Source organism: Leucoraja erinacea, chromosome 3 (genome assembly GCF_028641065.1).
Source record: "Leucoraja erinacea ecotype New England chromosome 3, Leri_hhj_1, whole genome shotgun sequence".
Taxonomy (NCBI): Eukaryota; Metazoa; Chordata; class Chondrichthyes; order Rajiformes; family Rajidae; genus Leucoraja; species Leucoraja erinaceus.
The window spans coordinates 49,582,945-49,599,283 of NC_073379.1; the positions used below are offsets into that span (position 1 = coordinate 49,582,945).

Below are 16,339 nucleotides of genomic sequence, written 5' to 3' on the forward strand. Positions count from 1 at the left end.
TACAACCAAGCTCATTTGGGATTTTCTTTCAACACAAATGCAACATATTGGATCCAACTAATCCTATATCAGTTTTCCCTCCATCGCCTTTTACCAGTTGACATGGTCATAGTCCCTTTTCTGCTGCACATTGTTTTGATTTGTTTTATTAATTAAGGACGGGAAAACTAAGACTATTGGAAGATGGAACACAAACTAAAGTTTGCAGATGACCATAAAGTGGGTGGTATTGTAGATCATGAAGATGGTTGTCAAAAATTGCAGCAGGATCTTGATTGGTTGGGCAAGTGGTATGGGGAATGGTTAATGGAATTTAATACAGATAAGTGTGAGGTGTTGCATTTTGGAAAGTCAAAGCAGGGCAGGACCTACGCAGTGAATGGCACGGCTCTGGGGAGTTTTGTAGAGTAGAGGGTTCTAGGAGAGCAGGTACATAATTCCTTGAAACTAGAGTTATAGGTGGATAGGGTGGTCAAGTGGCTTTCAGCATATTGGCCTTCACCAGTCAGAGTATTGAGTATAGAAGCTGGGAGGTTATGTTACAGTTGCACAAGACATTGGTGAGGCCACATTTAGAATATTGTGTTTATGTTTTGGTCACCCTGTTATAGGAAAGATGTTATTAAATTGGAAAGATGCTATTAAACAGAGAAGATTTACAGGGATGTTCCCAGGACTCGAGGGCCTGAGCAACTGGGAAAGGTTGAGCTGGCTAGGACTATTCCTTGGAGCACAAGAGGATGATGGGTGATTTTGTAGAGGTGGATAAGATTATGAGAGGAATAGATAAGTTTTTATAATACAATACAACCAAGCTCATTTGGGATTTTCTTTCAACACAAATTCAACATATTGGATCCAACTAATCCCATATCAGTTTATTCTATAACTAGTAGAGTAGGGGAATCAAGAACCAGAGGACATAAGTTTACGTTGAAACATTTAATAGGAACCTGAGGGGCAAATTTTTTTTACACAAAGGGTGGCAGGTATATGGAACGAGCTGCCAGAGGAGGTAGTTGAAGCAGGTACTATCACAATGTTTAAGAAACATTTGGACAGGTGCATGGATAGAATAGGTTTAGAGTGATATGGGCCAAATGCAGGCAGGTGGAACCAGTGTGGAGGGGCATGTTTTTCTGTGTGGGCAGGTTGGGCCAAAGGACCTGTTTCCATGCTGTATGACTAAGGCTCTAATGAAACAGGGAGAAAATGCAGTGGACTGAATGGGAACCAGCTGCCCCAAAGTTTGTATGAATTTGAATAAATTGCCTGTTTATACTACAGGTATCTTCGAAAATGATATTAACCTAGATTTGGGATTAAATCGACGATTGCTTTTTACCAAGGATACAGGTGCATTTCCCCATACTGTCACATATCAATAAATTTATTCGACAAAACTAGGAAAAGAAATGTGAAAGTTCAAGATTACCTCTAGGAAAATGCTTCTGGCCCCATGGATTTGGAGCAATATAACTGGGTGGCGTGTCATCTTCATTAGAAAAAACAAATTTATAGTCACTTTTCAATTTGTAATTGTTCATTACAAATTTTGATAACATATTTAGGTTCAAAATTATTTCCCTCCACTCACCTGCCAGGTTCATCTGGTTCAGTTTTCGGAGAGCTGAAACAATACAGAAAAATCCATGTTAATATCATAATCAGCTTTGCACTCGGAGTAAAGCTTAAAGGAGATTTGCAAGGCAAGTCTTTTCACACAGATTGAAGTGTGCCTGGAGAACACATTGCCAGGCATACAGTGCAAGCAGATGAACAAGCAATTAGATGGTCACATGAACAGACGGGGAATTGGGACATATGTGGATTACAATAGGTTCAGCCATAGAAAACAAAAGGTAGTCGTGGAGGAGTGTTATTCTGACTGGAGGTCTGTGACGAGTGGTGTTCCTGAAAGATCATCGCTAGAACCTCTATTGTTTGTGATATATATAAATTAATTAACGTGTACAGAGGCACAGTGAAAAGCATCTGTTTGTGTCCTATCCAGTCTAAAGAAGACTATACATTAATACAATCAAGCTGTCCACATGCACAGATAAACAGTAAAGGTTACCACATTTAGTGCAAAGATATAGCATTGAAATCCGGTAAAGATATAACATTGAAGTCGGTAAAGCCCGATTAAAGATAGTCCAAAGATCGCCAATGAGGTAGATGAGAGGTCAGGACCACACTCTAGCTGACGAGAGGACCATTCATTCAGCCGGGAAGAAACTGTTCCTGAATGTGGAGGTATGAGTTTTCAAACCTCTGTACTTCCTGCCTGATGGGAGACGAGGGAGTGACCGCGATAGGACTGGTCTGTGATTATGTTGATGGCCTTGCCGAGGTACAGTGAAGTGTAGATGGAGCCCATGGAAGGGAGGTTGGTTTGTGTGATACTCTGGGTTATGTCCACAACTCTCTGCAACTTCTTGCGGTCTTTGATGGAGCTGTTCCAGGCTGTGACGCATCCCCATAAGGTGCTTTCTATGGCATATCTGTGGAGGTTTGTGGGAGTTACGGGCGACATGTAGAACTTCACGAGCCTTCTAAGGAAGCAGAAGAATTGGTGTGCTTTCTTGGCCATAGCTTTGGTGTGGGTGATCCAAGACAACTTACTGGTGATATTTATTCCTAGGAACTTGAGCTTTTGACCATTTCTACATCAGTGCCATCAATGTTGACTGGGGCGTGTGTATTGCTTCGCTTCCTGAAGTCAATCACTATCTCCTTTGTCTTGCTGACATTTAGGGAGAGGTTGCTACGTCGGCCCTAATTTACAAGGTTCTCAATTTCCTTTCTGTACTCCCTCTCATCGTTATATCTGGCCCACTGTATGTCAAGTTGTCATTTGTGGGCGGAGCACCAATGCAAACTCCTTGTATGTGAATACATGGCCAATAAACATATTAATTAATTCATTCATACTGTGGTGCCATCTGCAAACTTATCGATTGGGATGGATTGGTACTTGGCTGACACCATTATTGAGAATGATTGTACAGTGTAATTTGTCACCTATCCTCGCTGATAGGTCAGGAGGTCAAGGATCCCGTTGTAAGTTTTTATGTGACACAAAAATTGGTGGATACTGTCAAAGAATTTAGCTGGATAGCAACCATTTTAAAACGTGGACAGGGAAATGGCAGGTGGTGTTCGATCCAGACAAGTGTGAGATGTTGTGCTTTGAGAATTCAAATGTAGGAGAAGATTATAGAGGAATGACAGGACCATTGGGAGCATTTATGTTCAGAAGCATTTTGGGGTGCAAGTCCACGGCCCCCTGGAACTGGCAAGCCAAGTAGTTAGGGTGATAAAGAACATGTTGAATATTCTTTCCTTCATTATTCAGAATGTTCACTATGGAGTGACAGATTTTCATATCATTCAAGGATTCTTTCCTCTAGTCACTATGATTGAAGACAGGGGTTTAGGAGATAATTGAAATGCATTCACGAGCTCTCCACGAGACATTCAATGCCGTCGAAAGATAAATCTTCCAAAACACAGTCTCTCTTAATTAATAGTTTATTTATTGCAGTAGTAAAAACAGTAAGATAATCAACTAAACTTTGTCTTGTTTAAGTACATTCTGATCTTACTCGTAGTCAAACTCGTGCATGGTGGAAAGTTGTGACCTCTCCTCCATGCTTCTTCAAACTCAACCAAACTAATTACTAGGGCGTCTGCTCGAGAATCCCAGCCGCAGACATGCCTCCAACTACATATAAATCACACCCACATAATTACAGGCAGATAAAATTTAAAGGTAACTGGTTATAGTTATAACATACTGAGTTGAGCTCAATGGCTACTACACAGTATAGAAGTCACATTTGCAGCTGTATAAAATATTTGTTAGGCACATTGGGGTATTGCATGCAATTCTGGTCTTAGATACAAACCCATTTCAGACTGATTGTAGTGGTGGAGGGATGAGGGGGGAAACAAAGCTGGAAGGAAGGAAGGCAGGATCTTCAGAGAGGTGGTTGGCTGACAGGAAACAAAGAGTAGGGATTAACGGGTCCCTTTCAGAATGGCAGGCAGTGACTAGTGGGGTAACGCAAGGCTCAGTGCTTGGACCGCAGCTATTTACAATATACATCAATGATTTGGATGAAGGGATTCAAAGTAACATTAGCAAATTTGCAGATGACACAAAGCTGGGTGGCAGTGTGAACTGTGAGGAGGATGCTATGGGAATGCAGAGTGACTTGGACAGGTTGGGGGTGTGGGCAGATGCATGGCAGATGAAGTTTAATGCGGATAAATGTGAGGTTATCCACTTTGGTAGCAAAAAGAGGAAGGCAGATTACTATCTAAATGCCGTCAAATTGGGAAAATGTGTTTCAAAAGAATCTATTTAATTACGGATTAATGACGGGAAAAAAGATTATACTTAAATTCTGGAAAAACGCTCCTATACCAACAATAAATATGTGGATTTCAAATATGTTTGAAACATTACACCTGGAAGATATGAGACTCCTTCTTGCAGGCAAATCAGACCACTTCCAAAAGACGTGGTCTGCATTTATCGACTTACTACAAGTATAAGGTGCAACAGTACTCTAAAAAGAAATGGTGTCAGGATCTGGTAAGGGGGGGATGAAAAATACGAAGTTGGTATATCCCTTTTTGCGCGGTCTTCATAATAGAGCTTTTGTTTCTTTTTCTTTTTTTCTTTTCTATGGCCTATTTCTTAACTTTTTTCCCTAACTCTTTGCTTAATGGGTCTCTCTTTTTGATCACTCTTTCACATATCACGACTTTCTCTCACTTTCTTTACTTTCTTTATTTCTCTTTATTTTTAAAGCTTAAAAAATGAAATGGTACAATAAATGTAATCAGATATATTTGGGTTGTACTATTGTAATGTACTGTAATTAAAAAAAAAAAAAGTTGGGAAAATGGGAAGTACAATGGGATCTGGGGGTCCTTGTACATCAGTCTATGAAAGCAAGCATGCAGGTGCAGCAGGCAGTGAAGAAAGCAAATGGCATGTTGGCCTTTATAACAAGAGGAATCAAATATAGGAGCAAAGAGGTCCTTCTGCAGTTGTACAGAGCCCTAGTGAGAACACACCTGGAGTATTGTGTGCCGTTTTGATCCCCTAATTTGAGGAAGGACATTCTTGCTATTGAGGGAGTTCAGCGTAGGTTTACAAGGTTAATTCTCGGGACGACGGGACTGTCATATGCTGAGAGAATGGAGCAGCTGGGCTTGTACACTCTGGAGTTTAGTAGGATGAGAGGGAATCTCATTGAAACATATATGATTGTTAAGGGCTTGGACACACTAGAGGCTGGAAACATGTTCCCGATGTTGGGGGAGTCCAGAACCAGGGGCCACAGTTTGAGAATAAGAAGTAGGCCATTTGAACGGAGATGAGGAAACACTTTTTCTCGCAGGGAGCGGTGAGTCTGTAGAATTCTCTGCCTCAGAGGGCGGTGGAGGCAGGTTCTCTGGATGCTTTCAAGAGAGAGCTAGATAGGGCTCATAAAGATAACGGAGTCAGAGGATATGGGGAGAAGGCAGGAACGGGGTACTGATTGGGGATGATCATCCATGATCACATTGAATGGCGGTGCTGGCTCGAAGGGCCAAATGGCCTACTCCTGCATCTATTGTCTATTGATAAAGCCTCCACAAATATTGGGTGGATACAGGTGAAGCAGGACTCTCTCTAACTTCTACAGGTGCACAGTAGAGAGCATGCTGACCGGTTGCATCGTGGCTTGGTTCGGCAATTTGAGCGCCCTGGAGAGGAAAAGACTACAAAAAGTAGTAAACACTGCCCAGTCCATCATCGGCTCTGACCTCCCTACCATCGAGGGGATCTATTGCAGTCGCTGCCTCAAAAAGGCTGGCAGCATCATCAAAGACCCACACCATCCTGGCCACACACTCATCTCCCCGCTACCTTCAGGTAGAAGGTACAGGAGCCTGAAGACTGCAAAGTCCAGGTTCAGAAATAGCTACTTCCCCACAACCATCAGGCTATTAAACTAAACTGAAACATATCTCTGAACATTAATAAACCATTATCTGTTTATTTGCACTTTAACTGCTTATTTATTGATGTGTGTATATATTTATATAATGGTCTATGAACTCACTGATATGTTCTGTATTCATGCCTACTATATTCTGTTGTGCTGAAGCAAAGCAAGAATTTTGTTGTCCTATCTGGGGCACAAATAAACTCTCTTGACTTGAGGTGTTTTGATATGCAGATTGATGGTTGGGCAAAGGACAGATGAAAAGACCAAAGTAGTGAGATAAGGATAGTAGTAGTGCAAATTTGAAGCCAAATGAAGGATATAGGTGGAAGGGGAGGAGGAAGGGGAGAAATTAGTCCCTTCCAGTTGGGGGACAGGGAAGAATGGAGGGAAAGAAGAAAAGGTGTTTGTAGTTATTTACCTAATACTAGAAAATGCTTAGCCTCGGGAGATCCAGCAAGACTTCACGGATTGCGCACAAGTGTTCTGATGTCCATCTCTAATGTGCCCCTCAGTTCCCAAAACTCTTCCAGGGATGCACTTGATCCCAGCTGCTTATCCCTGTCCAATGCCTCCATCTTATTTTTGACCATCGTTCATCTCTCTCATCGTTCATGCTTCCTGATGCCGACCTACCTTGCCAGACATTCCTTTTTCCTTCAAACAACCCTAAGGTATCAAAGGTTACAGGACGAAGGCAGGAGAATGGAGTTGAGAGAGAAAGGTAGATCAGCAATGATTGAATGGCGGAGTAGACTCAATCGGCTGAATGGCTTAATTCTGCTCCAATGACTTATGAACCTGCTCCAATCAAGTTAAGTGAGTTCCTGTCTTATACCATCAAACTGGGCCATGCTCCAATATAGAATTTTAACTGAAGATAGACATCAAAAGCTGGAGTAACTCAGCGGGTCAGACAGCATCTCTGGAGAAAAGGAATAGGTGACTTTTCGGGTCTTAACAATTACAGCACGGAAACAGGCCATCTCGACCCATCTAGTCCGTGCCGAAATCGGATTCGGATTCAGTCATGGGAACGGGAAACGAGAGATATAGACGGTGATATAGAACAAATGCATGAAAGATATGCAAAATATAACGATGATAAAGGAAGCAGGCCATTGTTATCTAGGGCTGAGGTGAAACCTGGTCACAATTCTCACAAGTGTAGTCACCAGGGACACCAGCAGTTTCCCCGACTTTCCACATCCTGTCACAGGAGCATTGTACCAATTTATCTACAATCACTACTGTAGTTGGACCAAGAAAGAGAGAAAAATAATCACAACTCACACGCGTGCAAATATATCATCCTATCCACTTCTGTAACGGCCTCCTTATCTCAGCCCCCTCATCAAAAACTCCCAAACAAAAAACTCACACTTGCCCTTCACACAACATTTTAGAGACAAAGCCTCACACATACCCTCCACATGGCACCAAAGCTTCACACACACCCTCCACACCAAGAACGGAACTCACTATCAAAACATGGAGGGGGACGTGTCCCCTCTGGCCCCCCCGGGTTTTCCGCCCCTGCTCCACACAGCACCAAAGCACCACACATACCCTCCACACAGCTTCTCTCCCAATAGGCCACTCTGCTACATCTTGCCTTCTTTTTATTAGCTGCATAATTATCTAATTTGCATGCTACAACCAATCCACTGGTTACCTTTAAAATTGTCCCGTCTATCATGTTAGCTGGTTCCAGTAATCCTCCATTCACCGTTTAAATTCTCTTGCACTTTTCCGATACTGAAAAGTGCATCTCCGAGACTGTTGCTAATCTCTTCAACTGGCAAACTCCTCCCCACAGTCTTCAACCTTATAGTTCATCAACCTTGCACTGTCCGCTTCTATCTCCTTCCCAAAATCCACAAACAGGACTATCCTTGCAGTCCCATTGTTTCTGCCTGATCTCCAAATACCTTGTTTCCATCATATCCACCGGTTCCCAGTCCAGTCTCATCTGAACTAAATCTGGGACACCGAATATACCCTTCAAATCGTCAATAACTTTCCATTTCTCCACCCCCATTGACTCCTATTTACCATGGGTGTCCAGTCCCTTAACACCACCACCCCCCTCCAGGAAGGTTTCAAGGCTCATTTGTCCAACTGACCAAGATCCTGCTATAATTTTTGATAACCTATCTACAATACCACCCACTTTAGTGTAATTTGCAAACTTAGTAATCATGTCTTGCACATTCTCATCCAAATCATTGCCATAAATGACAAACAGCAATGATCACACCACAAGTCACAGGCCTCCAGTCTGTAAAACGACCCTCCACCATCACCCTCCACCATCAACATTTGGCCGAAGAGCCTGTTTCCGTGCTGTATAACTCTACGCCTATAAGTCTTGATTTTGGAATTGTCTTGAATTGTTTTCACTCATTTTCTTTTGAATTCACATCCACTGGAAATTAGACTGTCCATTGCAACTCAGTTTAATACCACTGTCATTTTCTGAATATATTTCGCGCACAGCTCCTATTAATTACCTTCTGATAGAAAATGGATCAAATTTTCTGTGTGTATCTATGTATGGATCTATGTATGACATGATTAACTCACAGCTCAACAAAGAGAACATCACAATGAAAGTAATGAACCATGCATTATTCTAAATTGTATTCTTGAGAAAACATTTTATGTGTTAAAAATCATCCCTTGTTTAATTTAGTTTAGTTTAGAGATACAGCATGGAAACAGGCCCTTCGGCCCACCAAGTCCGCAATGACCAGCGATCCCCGCACACTAACATTATCCTACACACACTGGGGACAATTAGACACATACGCCGAGCCAATTAACCTACAAACATGTACTTCTTTGGAGTGTGGGAGGAAACGGAAGATCTCGGAGAAGACTAACGCCGTCACAGGGAGAATGTACAAACTCTGTACAGACTGTACCCGTAGTCGGGATCTAACCCATATCTCCGGCGCTGCAAGCGCTTGTAATTTTTATTTGTCTATTATTCTTTGATACAGATGAGGCTTTGGTGATTGGTTAACAACGGTTCACAAAGCACCTGATCCCATGATAGGACACTTACTGGATCTTGAGACCATCCGAGCCAGGGGCATGTTCAGCTCACTCCGTGATCGAATGAGTCCTTACAGTCTTTACATAACCTGAGAAGTCTCACTCTTATTTGACAGGTGGATTGTCTTGTTTCCATGCTTGGGGATATTGGATAAGTATACTTTGATTAACTTAGGAGCAAAGTGACCATTAACCTACAGGCAGGCCTCTGTTCAAATAATACCAAGAAAAAACTCCTGAATATGGAATAAATTGAATAACCTTAAAAATCTCAGTTTGGCACATTGTGAGACTGCAACTTCATTAAAGGAAACATGTAAAGATTTACTAATGTACATGTGGTCCAAAAGATAAATATGACCATTAAAGAAAAAATGCAAAACTATGTAACAGCTCCTACTTTCATTATTCATGTAGTCAGGTTCAGATTCTTCCTTGACTGGACCTCCACTGCAGTCCCCTGTTGAAAGATTGAATTAGACATTAAGCAACATTCAGAGAAGAAAGTTGGATGAGGGTAGGCAAGTCAAACTGAGCTTGGGCAGAGGTCAGTTAGAAAAGGTTGTTTGTAGTTATTTACCTAAAATTCATATTCAATGTTCATATGGTTAACCTGTAAGCTACTCAAGTGGAATCACAGGCGAGGTTCCTGCAGTGTGCATGCAGCCTCACTCTGGGAATGGAGGAGGCCCAGGACAGAAAGGTCAGTATGGGATGGGAAGGAGAGTCAAAATGGTTAGCCTCCGGGAGATCCAGCAAGCCTTGACAGACCAAGCACAAGTGTTCTCATATCCTTATTTAATGTACCCCCTCGGTTCCCAAAACTCCTCCAGGGATGCACTTGATCCCAGCTGCCTATACCTGTCCCATGCCTCCTTCTTATTCATGACCAGAGCCTCAATTTCTCTCATCATTCATGCTTCCTGACTCCAACCTACCTTGCCTTGCACTACAATAGGAACATGCATGCCCTGAATATCCCACTTTCCGGACATTCCTTTACCTTCTAACAACCTTGATTAGTAAGGTATCACTCCGGATGTGGCGGCGCTGCCTTGCAGCTGCGGCTCGCCTGCAGTCCGTTTGTCTTTTCTGTTTTTTTGTTTTCTTTTGTCCCGTTGTTACAGTTTATTTCGGTTTATTTAGTTGTGTATGTGTGTAACATGTTTTTTGACTCTTCCTTCGGGGGGGATGCGACCTTTCAGGCCGTATCCCCCAGTGGACGACATCATCGGGAGCTCGCAGGTCACAGGTGGTGACCTGTTTTTCCAGAGCTCCCGCAACTACAGCTGCGTCCGCTGGACTGGAGGATGGCAGCTTCAACCGCCCCGGGCCGCGGAGTTTGAACCGGCCCGTTTGCAGAGCACGGATTCAGCCGTGGGACTTACTTACCATCACCCGGCGGGGCCACAACATCGGAGGCTTGCATTGCCTCAGCGCAGAGGGAGAGCAAGGAGGGAAAAGACAATGACTTTGGGACTTTAAACTGTGTTGAGAGTTTGTTATTTATTCTATGTTATGACTGCAGGCTAAACCATTTCATTGCGCTGAAAAGTGCAATGACAGTAATTTGAATTAAAAAAAAAAATTAAAAAAATTACAGGAAGAAGGCAGGAAAACGGAGTTGAGAGAGAAAGATTGATCAGCCAAGATTGAATTAAACATTAGAAATCATTCAAAGAGGAACGTTGGATGAGGGTAGGTCGGTCAAACTGAGTTTGGGCAGAGGTCAGTTAGGGAGGCAATAGTAGATGAGGCAAAGACAATCAGAGATATTAATGCCATCAGTACTGACGAGAGGTGGGCAAACACTCAGAAAAAAGTTGGCCTAACCTTAAGACACTGAATCCCTTGAACTACCCCACAGCAGACATCTTGAAGCTCGGCTCTCCCTTCACAGATGCCAGAGTAGGCCTCAAACTTTTTTGTTAATGGATCCTGAGATAGAGGTAGCTTTGAGGAGGTGACGAAAATGATCGATTAGGAAAGGGGGAGGAAAGTGTCACAGATAGTCCAAATCATGAAACTAGAAAAGGTGTATCAATATTTATGAAATGTTCTCTAAACTTGAGGGGTTGGAGCCAGAGGGAGAGGCTGAATAGGCAAGGACTTTTGTTGCTGAAACATAGGAGGCTGAGTGACCTTAAAAAGTTTTATAAAATCATGATGGGCATTGTTGAGGTTACTGGACATGACTTTGCCCCAACAGATGGGAGTCAAAGACTAGAGGGCATAATTTTAAGGGAAGAGCATGAGGACTAACTCAGTTAGGCCATTTGGTCGGCATGGACAGTTGGCCTGAAGAGCCTGTTTCCATGTTGTATAGCTCTGACACTGTAAGTCAATGGCTTCAAATGTTACCCTGTTATTAATTGATTTAAAAATATAGCATTGAAATAGGCTCTTGGCTCCACTGTCCACACCGACCATCTATCATACTTTTACACTAGTTTTATGTTATCCCACTTTTGTATCCATCCCTACAAACTAGGGGCAATTTCACAGAGGTTAATTAACCTAAAAAACCCACAAGTCTTTGGGATGTGGGAGGAAAGCGGGACACCGGAAGGAAAGCCACACAGTCACAGGTAGAATGTGGAAACTCCACACGGACAGCACCCGAGGTCATGATCAAACTCAGGTCTCTGGCACTGTGAGGCAGCAGCTCTACCAGCTGCGTCAGTATTCCACCATAAAATGTATTGATTGCCTGAATGTTAAAGTTGTCATTGGTAGCAGGCGTATATTAGATAACAGTTTAATCATAAAAACACAGAATTAAATGTGACAAGACTAATCACCCAATCCATGTCCCTCTTTATAATAAACCATGTGCAACATATTATCCCAAGGTTGTTTTAATTTTAAAAGCACGAAACACCAGAGAAATGATGTGAGGAGGTTCAAAGACTAAAGAGCCTGTCCCACTTGGCGATTTATTCGGCAACTGCCGGCGTCATTGACTGATGTATCAGGGTCGCCGAAAGATTTTGAACATTTCAAAATCCAGCAGCAACAAAAAAAATGTTGTGGCACTTGAGGAAACATGGCAATACGTCGTCACGCTGCATCACGCCATGACTTTTTCGGTGACCTGATATGTCAGTCAAAGATAATGGTAGTCACCGAAAAAATCGCCAAGTGGGACAGGTCCTTAACACTTTTCATTCACAATGCAAGTGGAGGAATCCTGAGGATATAAATTCATCCTAATCCAAATATAAGACAAATATGTTTCATTTCTTGAAATTTGGCCCGACTGATTGTTCTTCAGGGAGGATCAGAATTACTCCCTCTCTGCTGTACCTACCCCTGTACCCTTCAAAATCTTTCATATGTAGCTGCTTGTTAAACTTTTTCAAATGACACTATATTAACATATCAATAAAGAGGACCTGCCTGGACTTAATGATTGGCGCTTTAATGGCAGCTTTTGCTGAGCACTGCATGGCATTTGCATTATCCCTGGTAGGTCTGGATATTCAGATGGTGACATTGAATGACGTTGAATTGGAGCCACTTTTGACATTGGCACCAGCTTCTTTTGTATCTTTTTCTGTTGATCTTTGGCGATCTCTGCAAAACAAAAGTGAAAAATCTGGGTTCCAATTTTTAAGGTAACTGGATATAACTGTGGTAACCACAAGCCTGAATTGGAACACTGATTGTGTATTGGAATGAATTCATATTTTGGTTTAGATTTGATTTTGAAAGAGATGAAAGTAATATTAGAATATAGAACAGTAGAGCACTAGAACATGCCCATCAGCCCACAAGGTTTGTGCGGAACATGATGCCAAAAACATTGGTTTTACGTTTCCAATCCAATGCAAAAAATGGAGGTTTCAAGATTGTTGAGTAATTTTATCATGAGAACTCTGAGGTTTATATGGCACTGGTCAGACCGCATTTAGACTAGTGTGAGCAGTTTTGGGCCCCATATCTGAGGTGCTCTGGCATTGGAGAGGGTCCGGGGGAGGTTTACAAAAATGACCTTAGGTTGACCGAGCGGTGGCTCCAATCCTAGAGGTGAGACTCGACTGGCGAGTGACGTCGGGCAGAGCCATAGTGGTGGGTGACTCCATTGTTCGAGGTGCGGACTGGAGATTCTGTGGAGGCAGGTGAGACTCGAAGATGGCCTGCTGCCTCCCTGGTGCCAGGGTTCAAGATGTCACAAACCGAATTCAGAACATCCTCGAGAGGGAAGTTGAACAGCCGGCAGTAGTTGTGCACGTGGGCACAAACGACATTGGGAAGAAGGAGAAGGAGGTTCTGCTAAGTGAGTTCAGAGAGTTAGGGAGAAGACTGAAAAGCAGGACTTCAAGCGTGGTTATATCTGGATTGCTTCCAGTACCTCGTGCTAGTGAGGACAGGAACAAGGAGATAGGGGATCTGAATGTGTGGCTGAGGGGCTGGTGCAGGGAGCAAGGATTTAGATTTATTGAGCACTGGGATCTCTTCTGGGGTAGGGGTGACCTGCACAAAAGGGACGGGTTACACCTTAACTGGAGGGGGACCGACATTCTGGCAGGCAGGTTTGCTAGGGCTACATGTGTGGGTTTAAACTAAATAGTGGGGGGGAGGGATTGACAAATTGAGAGTATAAAGATGGATTTGAAAGGGAAGTGAGTACTGGAAAAGTTACAAAAGACTCCCGAATTAATGGGAAGGAAAGTTCGAGAAGGGATGAGAGAGTAAGGTCAGGACCAATTGTGAGCGGTGTGAGAGGGGAGATGAATACCGAATAAATGTTGTATATTAATGCACAAAGTATAAAAAATAAAGTGGACGAGCTTGAGGCTCAGTTAGAAATTGGCAAGCATGATGTTGTGGGAATTAAAGGAACATGGCTGCGAGAAGGCCAGGTCTGGGAACTGAATATTCAAGGATATACCTTCTATCGAAAAGACAGACAGGTGGGCAGAGGTGGTGGGGTAGCTCTGTTAGTGAGGAATGAAAGTCAGTCCCTTACAAGGGGTGACATTGAAACAGGAGACGTGGAGTCAGTCTGGATAGAACTAAGGAATTGTAAGGATAAAAAGACCCTAATGGGACTTATCTACAGGTCCCCAAACAGTAGCCTGGATATAGGGTGCAAGTTGAATCAAGAGTTAAAATTGGCATGTAGTGAAGGTAATGCTACAGTTGTTATGGGAGATTTCAACATGCAGGTAAATTGGGAAAATCAGGTTGGTGCTGGACGCCAAGAAAAGGAGTTTGTTGAGTGCCTCCGTGGAGGATTCTTAGAGCAGCTTGTATTGGAGCCTATCAGGGAGAAGGCAATTCTGTATTTAGTATTGTGTAACAAACCAGAAAGGGAACTTGAGGTTAAGGAGCCAAAAGGAAGTAGTGACCATAATATGGTAAGTTTTAATCTACAATTTGAGAGGGAGAAGGGTAAATCAGAGGTGTCAGTGTTACAATTGAACAAAGGGGACTATGGAGCCATGAGGGGGGAGCTGGCCAAAGTTGACTGGAAAGATACCCTAGCAGGGATGATAGTGGAACAACAATGGCAGGTATTTCTGGGAATAATACAGAAGGTGCAGAATCAGTTCATTCCAAAGAGGAAGGAAGATTCCAAGGGAAGTAAGGGGCCACCGTGGCTGACAAGGGATGTCAGGGACAGTATAAAAATAAAAGAGAAGAAGTATAACGTAGCAAAGATGAGCGGGAAGCAAGAGTATTAGGTAATGTTTAAAGAGCAACAGAAGATAACTAAAAAGGCAATACGGGGAGAAAAGATGAGGTACAAAGGTAAGTTAGCCAAGAATATAAAGGAGGATAGTAAAAGCTTCTTTAGGTATGTGAAGAGGAAAAAAATAGTTAAGACCAAAGTTGGATCCTTGAAGACTGAAAAAGGTGAATTTATTATGGGGAACAAGGAAATGGCAGATGAGTTGAACAGGTACTTTGGATCCGTCTTCACTAAGGAGAACACAAACAATCCTCCTGATGTACTATAGGCCAGAGGATCTGGGGTGACGGAGGAACTGAAGGAAATCCACATTAGGCAGGAAATGGGGTTGGATAGATTGATAGAACTGAAGGCTGATGGTCTGCATCCCAGGGTACTTAAGGAAGTGGCTCTAAAAATCGTGAACGCATTGGTGATCATTTTCCATTGTTCTATAGATTCAGGATCAGTTCCTGTGGATTGGAGGGTAGCTAATGTTATCCCACTTTTTAAGAAAGGCGGGAGAGAGAAAACAGGGAATTATAGACGAGTTAGCCTGACATCGGTGGTGGGGAAGATGCTGAAGTCAATCATAAAAGATGAAACAGCGGCACATTTGGATAGCAGTAACAGGATCGGTCCGAGTCAGCATGGATTTACGAAGGGAAAATCATGCTTGATCAATCTTCTGGAAATTTTTGAGGATGTAACTAGGAAAATGGACAAGGGAGAGCCAGTGGATGTAGTGTACCTGAACTTTCAGAAAGCATTTGATAAGGCCCCACACAGGAGATTGGTGGGAAAAATTAGGGCACATGGTATTGGGGGTAGAGTGCTGACATTGATTGGCAGACAGGAAACAAAGAGTAGGGATTAACGGGTCAGAATGGCAGGCAGTAACTAGTAGGGTACCGCAAGGCTCGGTGCTGGGACCGCAGCTATTTACAATATACATCAATGATTTAGATGAAGGGATTCAAAGTAACATTAGTAAATTTGCAGATGACACAAAGCTGGGTGACAGTGTGAACTGTGAGGAGGATGCTGTGAGAATGCAGGGCGACTTGGACAGGTTGGGTGAGTGGGCAGATGCATGGCAGATGCCGTTTAATGTGGATATATGTGAGGTTATCCACTTTGGTAGGAAAAACAGGAAGGCACATTATTATCTAAATGGTGTCAAGTTGGGAAAAGGGGAAGTACAATGGGATCTGGGGGTCCTTGTTCATCAGTCAATGAAAGTAAGCATGCAGGTGCAGCAGGCAGTGAAGAAAGCGAATGGCATGTTGGCCTTCATAACAAGAGTTGATTAGAAAGAGGTCCTTCTGCAGTTGTACAGGGCCCTAGTGAGACCACAACTGGAGTATTGTGTGCAGTTTTTGTCCCCTAATTTGAGGAAGGACATTATTGCTATTGAGGGAATCCAGCGTAGGTTTACAAGGTTAATTCCCGAGTTGGCGGGACTGTCATATGCTGAGAGAATGGAGCGGCTGAGAGAATGGAGAGGCAGAGTCAAGGAATATGGGGAGAAGGCAGGAATGAGGTACTGATTGTGGATGATCAGCCACGATCACATTGAATGGCGATGCTG

General features: G+C 43.0%; 1 protein-coding gene across 1 annotated transcript in view; it reads right to left on the reverse strand.

Annotated features, from left to right (window-relative positions):
• LOC129695564 (signal-transducing adaptor protein 1-like) overlaps positions 1-16,339 on the reverse strand; it is an 83,221-nt gene that overhangs the window by 3,047 nt on the left and 63,835 nt on the right. Inside the window, exons 9-12 of the mRNA XM_055632640.1 lie at positions 12,471-12,647; positions 9,472-9,531; positions 1,598-1,630; positions 1,436-1,495 (exon numbers count right to left, since the gene is read on the reverse strand). Of these exons, the coding sequence (XP_055488615.1) occupies positions 1,436-1,495; positions 1,598-1,630; positions 9,472-9,531; positions 12,471-12,647 (330 nt within the window). The remainder of the gene's footprint in view (positions 1-1,435; positions 1,496-1,597; positions 1,631-9,471; positions 9,532-12,470; positions 12,648-16,339) is intronic.